The following is an 18,141-nucleotide window of genomic DNA, read 5'->3' as shown; positions in this document are numbered from 1 at the left end:
ACTGTTTGCCCCTGCCTGGACCTTTGCCTTGTACCTGGATTATCCCTCTTGCCTTGCCATCGTTATACCTGTTTGCCATTGTCTGACCTATGCCTGTTTTGACCACGTCTCTATGAATAAAGCCTTGCAGATGGATCCGCACGCTTCCTGTGTTCCGTCCGCAACAGTATGTATGTATGACCTACTGTATAAACAATCATTTCAGAGCAATTTTTTGTAGCCAGGGTTTTGTAGTTTTAAGCTGCATTGAACCTTGATGGTATATCATGCAAAGTTATTTGGTGATAGTCGTGTCGAGAAGTTGCTGGTGTGAAGTTGCTGAGATCGACGAATAATCTTTCATAAAATAGCTAGTAAGTAGACTTGTGAATTATAAATCATAGCAGAAACTCATTAAATCATTTCACTAGATGTCTAGTTTTGTTGTTCATTAGTTCTTTATAGGTACACTATAATTACAGAAACGTACACCGTAAATTCAGTATACTCGCGTAGTTCTTTGCGGGTTGTAATCTAAAGCGTTACCAATTCTTCTGTATAAAATGTGTGTTATATGAGCTGTAGGGACAGGATTGTATTCTTTCTCCTGGGACCCCTCTGATGCTGAGGTTTACCGTGTCCTAACCAGATGCGACGCAGACGTTTAGTCTGACGCTCGGCCTCTACTCCGGCAGAAATCTGGCTGGGCTCCTGGTTAGGAGACCGTGTTATTTTTAGCGCAGCAGCTTTGTTGGGGTAGTGTTTCCCAGCAGCAGTGCAGATTATCTGCTGGATCTGGCGCTGTCTCCAGGGCCTCACTGTTTTAATCTCTCAGTGTGACTAAATGATAATAGATTACGATGGCAGAGCTCATCCCACTGTGACCGCGGTCAACCCCAACGGATCCCTTCAGTCCAATCTAAAGGGATGAATCGAGTCCAGAGCATTAAACTTTATTAGTGACGTTTGAGCCTCAGCAGATAATTTTACAGTCAGTTCTCCGTCGCTGGCTTTTCTGACTCAGACACAGAACTGATGCTCTGGAGAATTTCATCAGCGGGACCCTGAACTGATCCGTTCGGTATTAAAGCTTCCTTTGAGAGAAATTGCCAATTGATTCTGCTCTCAGAAGAGGAACGCTAGTGTGACGTCCAGAAAGAGACTGAAGTGGATTAGTGTCGTTTCTGACCTCTGTGTCCAAAAAGGCTGTGTGCGATGAAAGCATCTCTCCCTCCGTGTTGCGCGGATACAAATCGGCCGGGTTTTCAGTATTCATGCACTGATAATGCATGTTCAATGCAGATTTTTCCGATCCTCACAGGATTTCTGAGAGCAGTGTGTGCGCCAGGCCGTTAACTCGCTGGAGATCACGATCCTGTCCGTTATACAGCTAAAGCATCTTTCTCCTTTGACAGTCATTCAAAAGTGTCCATGCATCCTTTTTTTCCCAAGTAGTTTATCATTATCATTATTTTTTATTTTCTTTAAGTATATATTTTAGTCTCTAATTCTTTTTTCCCCCTAAGATGAATGGAAAGACTAATGGATAGAGGTCTCCGGGTCTCGTATGGTACAGCAAACACTTTTATTTCATAAGTTAGTCGTCTCTAGGATACGTTCCCTTTAAGAGGGCAGTCGGGTGAAAATGATGGTGTAGCTCAACAAACAGAAGTGATCTATTATTAGAGTAAAAGTGAGGCCACTGAGATTATTTTCACTGCTTAGCAACAGCTCTGTGCGTCTCCGTCTGCTCACATGATAATGGAGCGCATACTCGTGAGTATATTCATAGTTCATTAACACTGTTCAGCTTGCACAGGCCTCTCTGCTCGCTCTGCCTATGCCTTTGCACCATCCTGTAGGTGGAAGCTCAAGCTGAATGTAAGCTTCTCTCTGGCTCACTTTCTCTGCTCTTGATCCTGTGCTCATCTGGGTCATGACATGATTTATTATATTACTTTAACATGTTCCTTATTTCCCTACGTTCCCTTATTTTGTTGGTGAAGTTCTTTGTAAAAAAAAAAAAATTCATATATGCACAAATGCGCAAAAAGCAAAAAATAATTTTCTGCTTTAATTTTGACTGTCTGTCTGAAACACTCAGTTTTAGTGCTGCAGCTCTTGTAAAGTTCCCATGTGATGCTAATTTTCATCATTTCATTTTTGGGGTCTGCTAGAATACATGATTTGAAGTTCAAAAAAAGCACATTCTTTTTCTTTTCATCCTCAGGCTCTCTTTAAAGCCCCGTCTTTCCAAAACTCCCAGTCTGCTCTGATTGGTCAGCTGGCCCAGACTGTTGTGATTAATCAACTGCTTAGTACTTGTGTTGACTATGTAACTCTCTTTACCATAATGGGGTTTCAGCTCCAGAGGCTTCATGAGCAGCTGAAAACAATATCATATCTATGGTAATTATGACATCCATATTGGAATTCCATTCATTGCTTTTTCACCCCACAAAATCAGCGTCTCCTTGACATAGCGATATCACACTGGTCTTTGAGGACGAGCCAAAACTGACATAGATAGTCATTATGTTAATTTGTAACATGGTGATGTAGCCACGTCACAAAAATAAACGTCAGGACTACAGACGAGGCAAATGTTTTCTGTTGGAGAGATTAACTCCAGTTGGCATGTTTTGAAAGCATGCTCCAAACAAACATATGATCGACATAGATATATCTTTTCATTTCTGTAAGACAAATATACACAGAGTTTTGGAGTTTCGCACTCAAGTTCACAGAGATTGAGACGTCAGAAAGCGCATCCTGTTTGCTTTCATTATTTTACAAAAGCGTAATGTTTTGTTGTTATTGTGACTGCACACAAATAAACGTATCTGCGTTCAAGTCTTTACAGATTCGAAAGGCGTATTACTCTTATCTGTATGAGCAAAAATGAGGGAGTATTTTAAGAGCAAGTGAGCGCAGCGGCGCCTCCATCTGTCCTGCAGTGTGCGCTACTGTTCAGCTTCCACACTCTGCACACACACTTGAATAGCGCACATTTCTCTAGGTTAACATTAGATTGAGCGGCCATGTAAAGTTGCTAATACTAACATATTTCAGATTATAAGCCATATTTGAGGTGGATGAATGATAGGCAAGCGTTTGGATGTCCTGCCCGATGTACTGTATTACCACATAGACCAGCCGTTAACGATCCGCGTGACTTCGCCAATGTGGATTTTTATTTATTTATTTATTTATTTTCTGCGACTAAGCGACTAATACAATTTTGGTCGACCAAGCCTCTTCTATTCGACTAACGGTTAGTCGACTATTAAGGTGCAGCCCTAGTCATAAGAGTAAAGAAATTCTGATTGCTCACATCACGACCCCTGTAAGAGGCGTTCACACTGCCAGGGATTGCCAAGACTAAGGCCCAATCCCAATTGATCTCCGATATATATATATATATATATATATATATATGTGTGTGTGTGTGTGTGTGTGTGTGTCAGTAAGCAGCGCATTAATATAGAATGGTAATTAGCCTAAAGGCTCTAATGCACACCAGCACACCAGTATAGGTGTGTGTATTGTAGGAGCGAGACGACGTATGATGATGTGTGACGGCATAGTAGTGGTGTCCCAATTCTTGGAATATTTTCACCCCTACCCCTTGACACTCTGTTCCAAGGGACAAGGGGAAGGGCTAGGCGGAGGGGTAGGGGAAGGGGAAGGGCTATAAAATAGAATTGGGATTGGGCCTATGTGCATTCATCTTTAATGAGCGTTATAAAGTTGAGACAACATGAGCCACACTGACTGAGATGGAGTTTCTGGGCTTATAACAATAATTTGAGCCAAGCCTGACAGTGTCCAAAAAAATGGTGAGTGTCAGGTAGTTTAAGGAAGTATAAAATGCATATTTCTCTTTATACTGGAGATCTGAAATGAAATACTGGCAGATCTGAGTAATGCAGCATCACAACAAGGCTGAACGCTGTGTTTCTTTAGGTGTATACGTATGGGGGATCTCAGAAAACAGGCTTAACTTACCATCACATTAAGCCAGATCTCTCGGTTGATTCACTAAGCCATGCTTCTTCTTTTGTTTAAATGACAGTTTGCATTCTTAGTGCTACTGGGCAGGTATGCAATCATCTTTTAATCTTTAATCATGTGAACAGGAATTAACTTACCTTATCAAACCCTGTATGGGTCATCTCAGTTTTAGGATTCGAAAGTTAAAGTTATCAGTTTTATTGATCCATATACTTAACCAGGTATATAACCTGCTTCCTGGAATAAGAAATGCATCTTTAGACACATCTGCATGAACTGAGAGGCAGGAATGCTGCTGCTGAGTTCTAGTGTTTCATTTGTCAACAAACTGCTCTCATTCACTTTTATACACTCAGTTCTTCCGTCAGTGCCTTTGAGTCCCATGAGCTCTGTTTCGAAGCGAGTGACTGCTGTGAAACTGACAATACGGCAACAACAAGTTTCTATGAAAAAGACTAATAATAATAAGGTCTGAGGTTAAGAACACGCTACAAGTTACTTTAGATGTAATTTTCTTTCTCTATTTAACATTGTTAACTTCTCTTTCTGTTTGCGTCTTGAGTCAGGTAGCATCATATTGTTGGGAGTGTCTGTTGCGCTAATGGGTGGCAGACTGTTGGAGTCATGAATATTAATCGTGTTGTCTTTGTTCACTCAAAGTGATTTGCCGAAATCAAACGGGCTGATGGGATATACTGCTTAGTCCCGCCCGCTGACAGACGCCTCTGCTTGGTCTTAAAGCCTGCGCTTTATGAGCGTTACGTTACAAAACTGCTGCTGGGCTGCAAAGCAGCAATTTAGGTAACAATATTTAATTTTTTAAACATCACCATCGCAACACCGCAACACTGACATGTCTGTGTGTGAGAGAGATCTGCAGGTTTTGTTATTGTTGTTGAGTCGAGTGTGACGTGGTTAATGAATCATTATTAGTATCACGATGAGTCTGTGAAGCTGACTGTTTTTTGACTGTTTACTTTTGACTTTGTTCTGCAAATTCTGTTATTATGCAGTAAATATTCACAAGTAATCGTGCTCCTGCAATGACTGACACTGAGCACGTTACGTAATGATGGTTGATCTCTGTGAGATCCTGCTGTGCTTTATAAAGCTGCTCACTGAAGGGGCACGAGTCCTAAAGCATTCAGACTCTCTGTTAGCCAGACGTTAAAGGTGCTATATGTGATTTCAGACCTCCCTGCAAACAAGCCTGCACTGACCCTTTACGGGCACTTAGAGCTGCCAGCGCAGGGCCCCTGAGAATTTGCTCATTGGCAAAACGTTGGCCCCTTAGCACTGACCCTGCACGGGCAGCCCTCACTTAGCCTCCAGGAAGCCTTAGCGCCGTTTTTTGAAAATAATAAAGTTTGAAGTCACAGTTATGGAGCTAAGCGCTTGCTTTAGTTGGGATCCTGACCCTTGACTTTTTAACGTAAGTTTTTCTCAGGCTGCTGTAGCTGTGTTTTTGAAGCACATTTGTTATAGCAGAAGTTGTGAGAAGACAACCTGATCAGATGGTGATGGTTACTTATTGATGATTCAGTCATCATGTAGTGTCCTGATTCACTGATCTCATTCAGAGCTTGTTCTCTGAGGACATTATTTAGATTTAATTCTTTCATGATATAGGAGCCCCAGTGCACAGCTGCATGAAATTTTGTCCTGCTTTAGTTTGAATGTTTTTAAGTCATTATGCAGAAATGATTTGGACAGGATCATGCAAACTCACACAGATATCAAGATTCAGCATATGAACCTCAACAATGGTGACAGTCAACAAACTATTCAGATCAACTTTTCGTTGATTGTCACCATTGTCCACCAGGACAAAATTTCATGCAGTGGTATTCTAGGGCTACTATAATGTGAAATAATTGAATCTAACCAATGTTCTCAGAGATCAGCCACTGGATGAGATCAGTGAATCAGGACACTACATGATGAATCATCAATAAGAAACCATCACCATCTGATCAGTTTGTCTTCTCACAACTTCTGCTATAACAAATGTGCTTCAAAAACACAGTTAGGGCAGATAAAGAAACATTAAAATTAAGAAGTCAAGGGTCAAGAGCCCAACTAAAGCAAGCACTTACCTCCATAACTGTGACTTCAAACTTTATTATTTTCAATAAAACAGCGCTAAGGTTTCCTGGAGGTTAAGTGAGGGCTGCCCGTGCAGGGCCAACGTTTTGCCAATGAGCAAATTCTCAGGGGCCCTGCGCTGGCAGCCCTAAGTGCCCGTAAAGGGACAGTGCAGGCTTGTTTGCAGGGGTATCATCATCGGCCTTAAAAATATTGGGCACAAAATGTATGTTAATGGCAGGAGTACTGTAAAGCGGGCCAGCTTCTGATCGATTTTCCGCCCTGGGCTCGTCACGTATATGTGAGATGACCATGATCATTGAGCAGAATGTGCACTTTAGATTTCAGTCTCCAATCGGCTGGATTTTAAGCAAATCCAGAAAAGCTCTCTTCAGTGCTGTAGTGTGATCACTCACTGAGAGTAGATCCTGCACTGCAAAAAAAAGGGCTTAGTATTTTTAGTTTAAGGCTTAGTATTCTTACTTAGTATTTTTTGTCTTGTTTCTAGTCAGAATATCTAAAATATTTTAAATCAAGATGATTTTACTAGATAAGCAAAATGATGCAAGACATTTAGTGTTGTTTCTTGGGGGAAATAAATCTAAATTAAGTGCATTGTGCTTAAAACAAGTAAAATTATCTGCCAGTAGAGTAAGAAAAATAATCTTGTTTTAAGAGTATTTTACTTACCCCCCCACCGGCAGATAATTTTACTTGTTTTAAGCACAGTGCACTTAATTTATAATTTCTCCTCAGTAAATTTTAAAAACATTTTGATTATCTAGTAAATGCATCTTGATTTAAAAATTAGGCAAAAATACAAAGTAAGACAAGCCTTTTTTTTTATGCAGTGTGAAAGCCTGTGAAGTATAAATGCAGCTGGGGGCTTTTACATCATGGCCATGAGTTGAGAGACTACTGAATTTACATTTATTCATTTGGCAGACATTTTGATCCAAAGCAACTTCCAATTCACCGTGAGAAATAAATTACACCGGCATGCCAGGGAGTCGAACCCAAGACATTAGCATTGCTAGTACCATGCCATGCTGCTAGCTGAGCAACAGGAGCTAATGCTTTATAGTTTTTCTAGTGATCATGTTCCTGTGTCATGTTTTTATATATATATTTTAATTTGCCTTTATACATTTTACTTAGTAGGGACGCCGTATAATACACGATTGAGTGCGAGTTTAAGCTTATTGCTCTTGATTTTACTGCCTGGTCACCCAAAGCACCCGTGCACAGACATTTTGGGGGGCAGATGCTCAAGTGAAACAAAGGAAGGACACCCCTCCCAAAAATATTCATAAAAAACAAAGTTACATGCTGTTGAACATTTAAGTTTTTCCTGTGATTAACACCATTCAATATAGTGCTGTTATGTCAAAATCAGTATCAAAAAAATCCAGCTTACCATTTACTAAAATCCATTTACACTGCGATTACAATTACCTAAGAAATCTCTTTAGATTAATGTTCTTAATATAACATTTTGAATATAGAAATATGAAATGTTGGGAAAATGAAATAATATTATTATTTATATGAAACAACATGTGACATTTCTTAATGAGTTAATCACAGAATCACTCATTCAGTTTTGTTCAAACTGGCTGATTCATTCATGAGTGAAACAAGTGATCACTGACTTAATGGATGGGTCACTGATTCGCTCACTCTCACAATTTGTTCAAAAAAGCTTTATCATCCAAGACCAAAACAACACTCTCTATTGTTAGAAGATGCCATTATTCACAAATATTTCTGTGGCTATTAATTGTCAACCATGTTTGTGACAGTCATAGTCTGTCCAGTCTGTTTTTCTTTTTAAGTGTGCAACTTGTTGTGCTGTTTGCACTATTGACCGCAATTAGAACCAGCCCATTAACTGAAGTATCATGCTACACTAATTAGAGACTCTAGTTAGGGAAAGTGTCTCTGCCTCTCTCTTTCATGGTCTGAAGGTGATGAGGTGCCTGTGCACATGTTAATGAGCTTGCAGGAGAATAAATGTGTAATATGCCTTGAGTGAAACAAAAACCTGTAATGTCAGTTGGCTTTACACTAGTCCTCTAAAAGCCATTGCCCTTAGACCACCCATTAATGTCATGGTCTTACCAGAGATACTCAAGCCCTCCCAACCTTACAGCCACACAGAGTGTGTGAAACACATTGTGTGCCCAGTGTTTCGTGAACTGCATGGAAATTGTTAATTAATTGACTTTGTTTGCAGGCAAGGACTTAAAGGGTTAGTTCACCCAAAAAAATGAAAATTCTGTCATTAATTACTCACCCTCATGTCGCTCCAAACCCGTAAGACCTTCGTTCATCTTCGGAACACAAATTAAGATATTTTTGATGGAATTCTGAGAGCTCTCTGACCCTCCGTAGACAGCAACGCAACTGAATTGTTCCTTGACCCAGAAGCGTAGCAAGGACATCGGTAAAACTGTCCATGTGACATCAGTGGCTCAACTTCAGTTTTGCAAAGCTACGAGAATACTTTTTGTGCACAAAGAAAACAAAAATAACATAATTTATTTAACAATTCTTCTCCCCCGATTTACGTCTTCCACCATTTTGGAGAGTACCCAGGAACATAATCAGCGTGCGCATGAACGGAATCGGCATAAGCAGCGTTGTTTACTCTTAGGGGAAAGCATGCGTATGCATTTTGATACTCTCCAAAATGGCGGAAGACAGTAACTCGGGGGAGAAGTATTGTTGAATAAAGTCGTTATTTTTGTTTTCTTTGTGCACAAAAAGTATTCTCGTAGCTTTGCAAAATTTAAATTGAGCATGTCACATGGACTGTTTTACTGATGTCCTTGCTACGTTGCTTTGCTGTCTATGGGAGGGTCAGAGAGCTCTCAGATTTCATCAAAAAGATCTTAATTTGTGTTCCGAAGATGAACGAAGGTCTTACGGGTTTGGAGCGACATGAGGGTGAGTAATTAATGACAGAATTTTCATTTTGGAGTGAACTAATGGTTTTACTAATGCATCAAAATTAGCAACTGCTGCTTCGGTCTCTTTTTTTCTTGACAAGAATTGCATTTATTTACAGAACACATTTACTAGCACACCAAATGGGAGACTTTTCAGACGCACACTCCACTTTGCCTCAGCGACAGGCGAAAACGGTACAGATGATGAGGAGCTTCAGTAGAACATCAGTGTACTGCGTTCAGATGAGATGTTGTCTAGCCATATGTCAGTAATATTATTAACCTTTATTTAACCAGGTAAGTCAGTTGAGAACCATTTCTCATTTACAATGACGACCTGGCCAAGAGGCAGCATAAAAAGCAGGTACAATACAATAAAAAACATAAAATTACACCGAAACCCCTCCACCCTTACTGATTGTGAACGACCAGAACAGTAACTCTTGAACCAATCCAGACAGCTCTCAGATAGTCCTATACCTCTTAGCCTATCTAGCAATATTTCATGGTCCACAGAGTCAAAAGCCTTAGCCTAATATCACATTTCCCTCGCCTGTTAGTCGTTATACTGTGCTCGTAACGATATACACAAATACAGCGGCGCACTGTAGCCTGTATCATTTCATATTAAAGCGCGAATGAAACTACGAGCATGCGTGTCAGATCAGTGTCGTGTTCAGCAGCAGCCCTTAAAGTAATAGCAGCAAAATAATCTAATAACCAGCTGCTGTGATGTCTGTTCATCAAAGAACAAAAGAAAAAAGAGGAAATCAATAACTTTTGTAGGATTCATCTATATAACTTAGAATTTACTGTTTGATAACTTTATTTAATTTCTGTATATTTCCTACTTGCTGAAGGGCACATGTAAATATGACATTTACTAGTAGTTAGTTGTTGTTATTTTTTAAAGTCTAGTAAATGTTAAAATTGATAGTTCTCAATTATACTGTAATGTTGAATGGCCATAGTCAATGGTTAAATATTAGGAATAAAGAACAACTTCATAGAGACATCAGTGGTACTGGTATCAGTGATACCAAAGGCTATAGAAATACAAAGATGGTTCACTCCTGTACTTATGAATGGGAGAAACTGCAACGCGCAATATGGCAGAATAGTCCCACCTTCTAAATGAAAGAGCCCATCGCTGATCGGTAAAGTCATTGCGTCACTGTAGCGGCCTTTAGATGCTCCGGTTCCCATAGAAACCTGAGGCTAGACCAGTCAATGCTTAGTGCAGCCATAAGCGCGTTGGAACTGCACATAAGGCTAATCTAGCCTGAAATATAAGCTTTTTAAACGGTATTTAAGCATAAGAAACAACATTCATGAAGCAGTTCATTTCAGATTTTGTTGCTGATTTGAAATATGTAATTTAATTGCAAGTTCAGCAATTTAGATAGGACTTGGTCTTGTTTGAGCTGCCCGGAGGCATTGCAAATATGGCCGCCGAGTGAACAGACTTTCCTTGAAAGGGACTTTGGTGATACTCACCTTCAGTCATAAAAAAGATGCCACTAAACAAATATAAAAAATATACTGTCTTTATGTTGTTTCTACATTAATTTGAAGATTGCATGTGAAATTATTGCAATCTAAAAGTATAATTAATACTTAAATATTAGGTGGGATTAATCGTAATTAATCATGATTAATTTCAGAAAAATTTGCAATTAATTCGTTATTTTTTTTAATCGATTGACAGCACTAGTTTTTAGTAAAGCTCATTTTGTCTTACCATCTTGTGTTTCACTACATTTTCATGCCTTGTATTTTTTACATTTACATTTACATTTAGTTATTTAGCAGACGCTTTTATCCACAGCGACTTAAAAATGAGATTTTTTGCCACACATAAAATCAAAAGTCTGACTGTTTGTAACATTAACCACACGTTCTGAAATTAAAGAGTTAAGATGAATATCTCATACTAAACTTACCGCCTGTGTTACTGTCTAACTGGTTGTAAGCACCTTGTGAGGCCTTGGCTTTGACCCCACCATGATTTATTCTGCTGTGTGGGTGTGTTGGGTCACATTACTGTGATGGAAGACTTGAAGACTGTGGAGGAAGATCTCTTCTGGGTTTTTTTTAGTTTTAACAACAAATGTACCTTGTAGTTGATGTTGCCTTTAGGATGAAGTCAGTTTCTTCACACATCCTGCATCTGTCATGGCCTGCATGCTGCGGCACCGAAAGCAGAGCTCTGGCGCTGAGCCTATTTTTGAGAGCATCACGTGCAACTCAGCAGAAAACACTCTGACTATGCACTATGTAGGCTTTAATGAAGCAGCATACAATACTCAAGTGAAGTACTCACACATTGTTTGAACAAGGACTGCATGCTCCACACCCAGTGACACAAACACAAACCTTTCTGTTACTTAAAATGATTTATAGCTGCGCATTGGCTTTGGGGATCTGTGTAGATTAATTATAATTTGGATGTAAATGTTACACACCTCCCCATATAAATTAGATTTCATGATAATCAAGCTTGTAATGATTTCCAGTAGCTCACTCCTGACAACCATTTTATCATTCATGGCCATGGAGCTATTGAGTGTGGTTTTTCAGAAATCAGTTTATTTTCTGTATAGAGTCATGGAACTTGACAGAAGTGCTGTCGGTTGAAAGCACAACATTAACCTGCTGCTGAAGCCACAGACCTGCACTCTGTGCATGCCCTCAACTCAAGATGTGTGAAACAGGCCGTACTCCATGCTGAAAAAAACAGCATATGCTGGTTAAGTATGTTTTGAAGCATGGCAGCTGGTTTGAACTGGTTTAAGCTGGTCCTGAGCAGGAGCTAGTTGCTTAGGACCAGCCATGATTCAAAACATACCTAACCAGCATTTGCTTTTTTTCAACATGGCTGTCACATTCACAGCTCTGAGCTGATCTGATTCTCGGCAGTGCAAGCATCCTGCACACTTGTAACACACATTATGAATAAGTACTTCATCTACACGAGAGTGGTTATGAACTGTGCAGTTGTAGTAATTGAGTGACACTAGAAAGATACGACACACATACAGGTCGTCTGTTGCTTCTGAACATGCGTCACAGTAACACTGATTGAAATCATAAATGATTCTCCACTTGAAAAGAATGTCGATACTGATTATTCCTTATGCATTCTTGTCCTCCAGGTCCCTTAGAGTGAATCTACCATGGACCCCGTGCTCTGTCAGATGCTGGTCCTGGGAATGGCTGTAATGATGGCCCGTGCGTGCCCCAAGTACTGTGCGTGCCAGAACCTCTCAGAGTCACTGGGGACCCTGTGCCCGGCCAAAGGTCTGCTCTTCGTGCCACCTGACATAGATCGCAGCACTGTGGAGCTCCGGTTGGGCGGAAACTATATCCTTCGAATCACACAACAGGACTTTGCCAACATGACAGACTTGGTGGACCTTACGCTCTCCCGCAACACGATAAGCTACATCCAGCCCTTTTCCTTCGGGGACCTGGAGACCCTCCGTTCTCTTCATATGGATAACAACCGTTTGGTGGAGTTGGGCCCCGATGACCTGCGAGGGCTGGTCAGCCTGCAGCATCTCATCCTCAATAACAACCAGCTGGGTCGCATCTCTGAGAAGGCGTTTGAAGACCTGGCGGCATCGCTCGAGGATCTGGACTTGTCCTACAACAACCTTCAGGCTCTGCCCTGGCATTCAGTCCGGCAGATGATCAACCTGCACCAACTGAGTCTGGACCACAATTTGTTGGACTACATCCCTGAGGGGACCTTTGTGGATCTTGAGAGGCTGGCCCGCCTGGACCTGACCTCTAATCGGCTCCAGAAGCTTCCGCCGGATCCTATCTTTGCCAGGGCGCAGGATTCTGAGGTGATGACCACGTCGTTTGCCCCTCAACTCTCACTCGGCATAGGAGGAAACCCGCTTCACTGCAACTGCGAGTTGCTTTGGTTCCGGCGTCTGGAGCGAGACGATGACCTGGAGACTTGTGCCTCACCTCCCGGCCTGAAGGGCCGCTACTTCTGGAACGTTCGGGAGGATGAGTTTCTGTGTGAGCAGCCACTGATTACTCAGCACACCCACCGCATGCTGGTTCTGGAGGGGCAGACCGCCAGTCTACGGTGCGAAGCCATCGGAGATCCCACCCCAACCATACACTGGGTGACCCCTGACGATCGACTGCTCGGGAACTCCTCTCGCACTGTGGTGTACCACAACGGGACCCTGGAGATCCTGATCACCACTTCCAAGGACTATGGGACCTTCACTTGCATTGCAGCCAACCTGGCAGGTGAATCAACTGCTTCAGTGGAGCTGTCAATTATTCAGCTACCCCACATAAGCAACGGCACAGGCCAGGCATCGCAACCCAAGTCCCGCCTTTCAGACATTACCGGCAGCTCCAGGACCGGTAAAGGTGCTCCCAAAGGCCAGCCAGAGAAAGCGGTGTCTGTGTCTGAGGTGACCGCCGTGTCTGCCTTGGTCAGTTGGTCCGTCGGCAAGACCGCTCCCAAAGTGAAAATGTACCAACTACAGTACAACTGCTCAGATGATGAAGTGCTCATCTACAGGTACGAAGCAGAGTGGCTTCTTTCACATTTGCAGGGCTATGACGGAAATACTGATCCTAGGGTTGGGTACCGTTCACATTTTAACCGGTACGGTACCGGTATCGGTACCTGAATTTCGGTGCCGGTACCCAACGGTACCTTTTTTCGGTACTTTACTCTCTGTGTAATTACAAAACATTTATTTCAGTGAAAAAATAAGTCCAAAAGTCTCAATTTCAACATTTTGAACAATAGGGCCCTATAACTTGTTCTTTCTTTCTTTTTCTTTTTTTCCCCTTGTTTAATTTTTCTGAAAATTGAATGAAGGCTTTAAACATTTATTTTAAATCAAATGAAAATTAAACCCTTTTATTTTTTGGCAAACAAACTGAGGTTTACTGTTGAAATTAATACATGGAAGAAAAATTGTGTGAATATTCCTATAAACCATTTTTTAATAGGCTAATAATTGTATTATTTTTTCTACAATTAAGTGATTAATCTAGTTGTAATATTTATTTTTATCATTTAATTGTTTTATTTAAATCATTGTATTATTTTTTCTACAATTAAGTGATTAATCTGGTTGTAATATTTATTTTTATCATTTAATTGTTTTATTTAAATTTGATAGAAAATGGAATATTTAAAGATGTACATTATACTGTACAAAAGTAATACAAGAGTAATATATTTCTGTTACATGTTAAACTGTACTTTTATTTTGACAGGTTGCCATGAAGTTTCTGTGTGTATACAGTATGATGATGCTAGTTTTCTCAAATGAAACGGTAAAATTCTCGTGACGTGACTCTCACAGCAGCTCGGGATTAAGTTTTTGTGTTCATGCCGTCATATAGTGAGACGCAGAGGCCGAAAATCACCGCGAGCGTCACGCGTGCTTCAGAATTTGTGCAGTAAACAAAACCGCGTTTCCGCCATTTATACCCACACACTATTTAAGGATTATATAAACCCAATTAAAAGCATCTCAAGGTATTTATGAAAAACTAAATTTGAAAAAGTTTATTAAAATACACGTGCAAAAAAAAATACGCTACTTAAAAAATACAACGTATTTATTGCTTTTCTTCCCTAGAAATCAAATAAGTCTGACTTCATGATGCATTGTTGCATTAAGAGAACGAAAATTATATTAAAGGGGTCATATGATGCGATTTTACACAAAATAATGATCTTTAAAAAAGCCTCATATGACCCCTTTAAGTCTGCTTGATAATTCTCTGTCTTCACAAAGTGTATTCTGAGACTCCATGGGTAGATACTAGTATGTCAATCCTCTGCTCTTTGATGAGGTAAAAGTATATTACAGCAGCTGCTACAGTGCAGTATTAGAAGGGGAAAACAGACAGAAGAAAATCAAATGACTTCATGTCAGTTAAGCCATTCACCCATTAATATTTGAAGAAACTGCTCGGCTCAGCTCATTGGCAGTAATTCAGTGTGGCATCTTTAGAGCCGGTGTGAGAGATAAATTATTGACTTGTTTCTTCATAATGGTTCAATGAGCTGCTCTGGGACATGTTTTGAACAGCATAATGAGTAAATAAACTCTCACCATGGCCAAGATTATGCTGTCATAACCAGCCGCAACGTGACAAGATTTCTAGCACAAGCAATATTTCTATCATCGCTCGAAGTAAAAACACAATGAAATCACAGCCTGCCAGAAACCTGAGGCTGAGATCCCTCTGTCTGCATGCTCTCTCAAACTCGTAAGAGCATGAAACTGAGAGCACACACCTTGTGTTTTGATGATTTCGGTGATGCATCTCCAGATGACATCTAAGGTTTTCTTCGTGGAAGGATTTGTCAGCATTGGACGTTAGTCTACATGAGGCGTTTGGTCCAGTAAGTTTTTGGTGTGGGCAGGGCTGCTGGTATGACACTGCTTATATAGAAAAGAGATGTATGCTTGTATTACTTGTAGCCTGCTTCAGTCTGCTTGAGGATTTCTGACCTATAATCGCATTTGCTGATTCCTTGCATGTAAATATGCATGATGAACTGTTTCATCATGTCTCGCTGCGATGTTAGGACGCCCTGTCAATGTGTCACTTCCATGTCACTGGCGTCAAAAATAACAATTGTTCAGTCAAATGTATAGTCCCTTATTTGGTTCCTGTATCTGAGTGCATGCTGCATCTAAATCATAATGCATATTATATACATACATAATATTATAAATCAGTTATTTGTAAACCGGCCCTAATAAACAACATGTTTGCCACTTGGTGATTCAAAGCATTGAGGTCCTGTTGTCTCTGCCCAGAGTGTTCAGCATAATCAGGTGTTTCATCAACCATGGACACATTTGACCCTGTGGGCATTTACTTCCTTAAAATACACAGTAGTTTCTTGCTGCTTTCATTGCTAGCATTTTTTCTAGCAATTCACACACACCTTTGGAAAATTTGACACAATTACAGCTCAATTGAAAATGATACAAGATTAAAATACAATGTTCAAGTAATATTTACCTTGATATGTATTTGTTTTCTTCACAAATCACGTCTCCTATTTTAACATACACTGTTGACTCATTTGGTAAACAAGTGTACTAACTTTGGTAAAACTTTATGAGGGGTATGTTGGTTGGACCTGGTGAAAATTATGACACCCCTAATTAGTGTTGAGTCATTTTTTTAAATATATATGAATAAAATGTCATAAACTCATATGTCGTTTGACAGATTGTCATATAAGACTACTATTACAAAACAAAAATACATGGACATATTTCCATTTATTGCATGTAATGCTGAAATATTTCCATGTATGGCAAACTGGAGTTTATTTTTTTCAGTATAATGCAATATTTGCATGGACCATGTATGGCTATATATCAATACATATAAAAACTATATAGCAATGAAGACAAAAACTGCACTGCATGTTTCATGTAATAGCTTTATTGAAGAACTATTTGTCAGATATAATTAGTATAATTGTCAGAATATGAGACAACATCAACAACAAACCCAAGTAGAGTATTCCGGCTCCAACAAAGACTTCTAAAAGCAATTAGAAGAAGCGATTAGTCAACAGAAGAGACAGACGGCAGAACTCCTCAGCCCCCCTAAAATTTTTTGATCAGCTCCATAAACTGTACACGAATTTGTGATCGCCTCAGTCCCCTTTAAATTTCGTATGAAAACGGCGGCAGACTTCGATCGGCTCCTCCCCGTCTTTCAGCGCGTTCTTTTTTGATCCGCAGTCAGACCGTGGCGGCGCAGAGCGAGAAACAGAGGACAAGGTCTGTGTTTATCGATAGATTGTTATAATATCTGCATCTGTGCAGTTCTTTGTCATAAATCCAGTTTACAAAATATCATGGGGGAGCAATAATCGGTTCCCCATCTACTGTAGCCTAAGTTTTCACTGCGTTCGCCCCTCATTACACCACAGCTGTTTCCTCCAGCGAAAATGAAGCACATATGAACGCATACTTTATAAAACGATCATGTTGCCATTTTCATTTGAAAATGTAACTTTCAATATAATACATATTCTACAAGGATTAAAGTTCTCCGTTGCTACGACGAATTTCCTTTAATTGCAGCGAGTCTACGACGGATTTCCGTCAATTGGAAAAAATGAGGGGAAAAGAAACATTTAGCGCATTGTTGTTGTTGTTCTGCCCAGAAATCATCCCCGCCACGGCTGCAGCTTCTCCTTCAGCTACATAACGGCGCTTGCATCATTCACAGTCGGGTTATTAGCAGAGAACACAGAGCAGAACTTGAATTTCAGGCGCTGGATAACTATTATAACTATAACTATTAATAACAATTGTACTCATTCCCGCAGGTTCCGCGCTTTATTCAAAATTTTATATTTAAAACATTAATCTCCACATTAATTTATGAATTTAATTGCACTCATGCCACCTCTGAGCCTCATTAAACGTCTGAAAATGTACCTACAAGCCACTTTTGTGTTCTGTGTCACCTCTGTAGTACAAATAATTTTTTTATTAATACTAATTTCATATGATTGGTAACTTATTTGTCTTATTCTACTTCTTATTATATTGTTTTAAATAGAAATTTTAAAAAGCTTATAAACATAAATTTTTTAATTTAACAAATGAAAATGATGCCATTACAAAGGTAGCGGCTATTAATAATAATTCTACTCATACCCGCAGGTTCCGCGCTTATAACGCGATGACAGATGACGGAACATATCATTTACATGCTTTTGAGTCTTGAGAACTCTCTCATGCGCTCTCATTTTCTGTGCGCCCACAGATGGCGATAAGGAGAGTGACAGCTTTTAATAGTTATTAAAGGAGTTTGCAAATGTGATATTGATTTAATACAACAGTTCAATAAACAAGTACTGCCTGATTTTGCTCTATTTCTTTAACAAAAATTGTTTCAAATAAAGTAACAGCTCAGCCGCTGCGCATCTCTAAAAGCAAACACAGCGGTGTTTAATTCATTCAATGAAAGTGCGTTTTTGAACGAATCTAGTGAGTCAGTGATTCATGATTACCCATTCATAAAGACAGTCACTTGCTTCATTCCTGAATGAATCAGCCGTTCAAACGAATCA

General features: G+C 40.0%; 1 protein-coding gene across 1 annotated transcript in view; it reads left to right on the top strand.

Moving 5' to 3' along the window:
* LOC107717047 (leucine-rich repeat and fibronectin type-III domain-containing protein 2-like) overlaps positions 1-18,141 on the top strand; it is a gene marked incomplete at its 3' end in the record, with an annotated part of 31,230 nt that overhangs the window by 10,527 nt on the left and 2,562 nt on the right. The window contains exon 3 of the mRNA XM_016523690.1: positions 12,185-13,581. Coding sequence (XP_016379176.1) covers positions 12,206-13,581 — 1,376 coding nt within the window. The remainder of the gene's footprint in view (positions 1-12,184; positions 13,582-18,141) is intronic.

This window comes from Sinocyclocheilus rhinocerous, unplaced genomic scaffold (assembly GCF_001515625.1).
Source record: "Sinocyclocheilus rhinocerous isolate Xijiao unplaced genomic scaffold, SAMN03320098_v1.1 scaffold210, whole genome shotgun sequence".
In the NCBI taxonomy this organism is placed as follows: domain Eukaryota; kingdom Metazoa; phylum Chordata; class Actinopteri; order Cypriniformes; family Cyprinidae; genus Sinocyclocheilus; species Sinocyclocheilus rhinocerous.
This window is presented reverse-complemented; position numbering and strand designations above follow the sequence as displayed.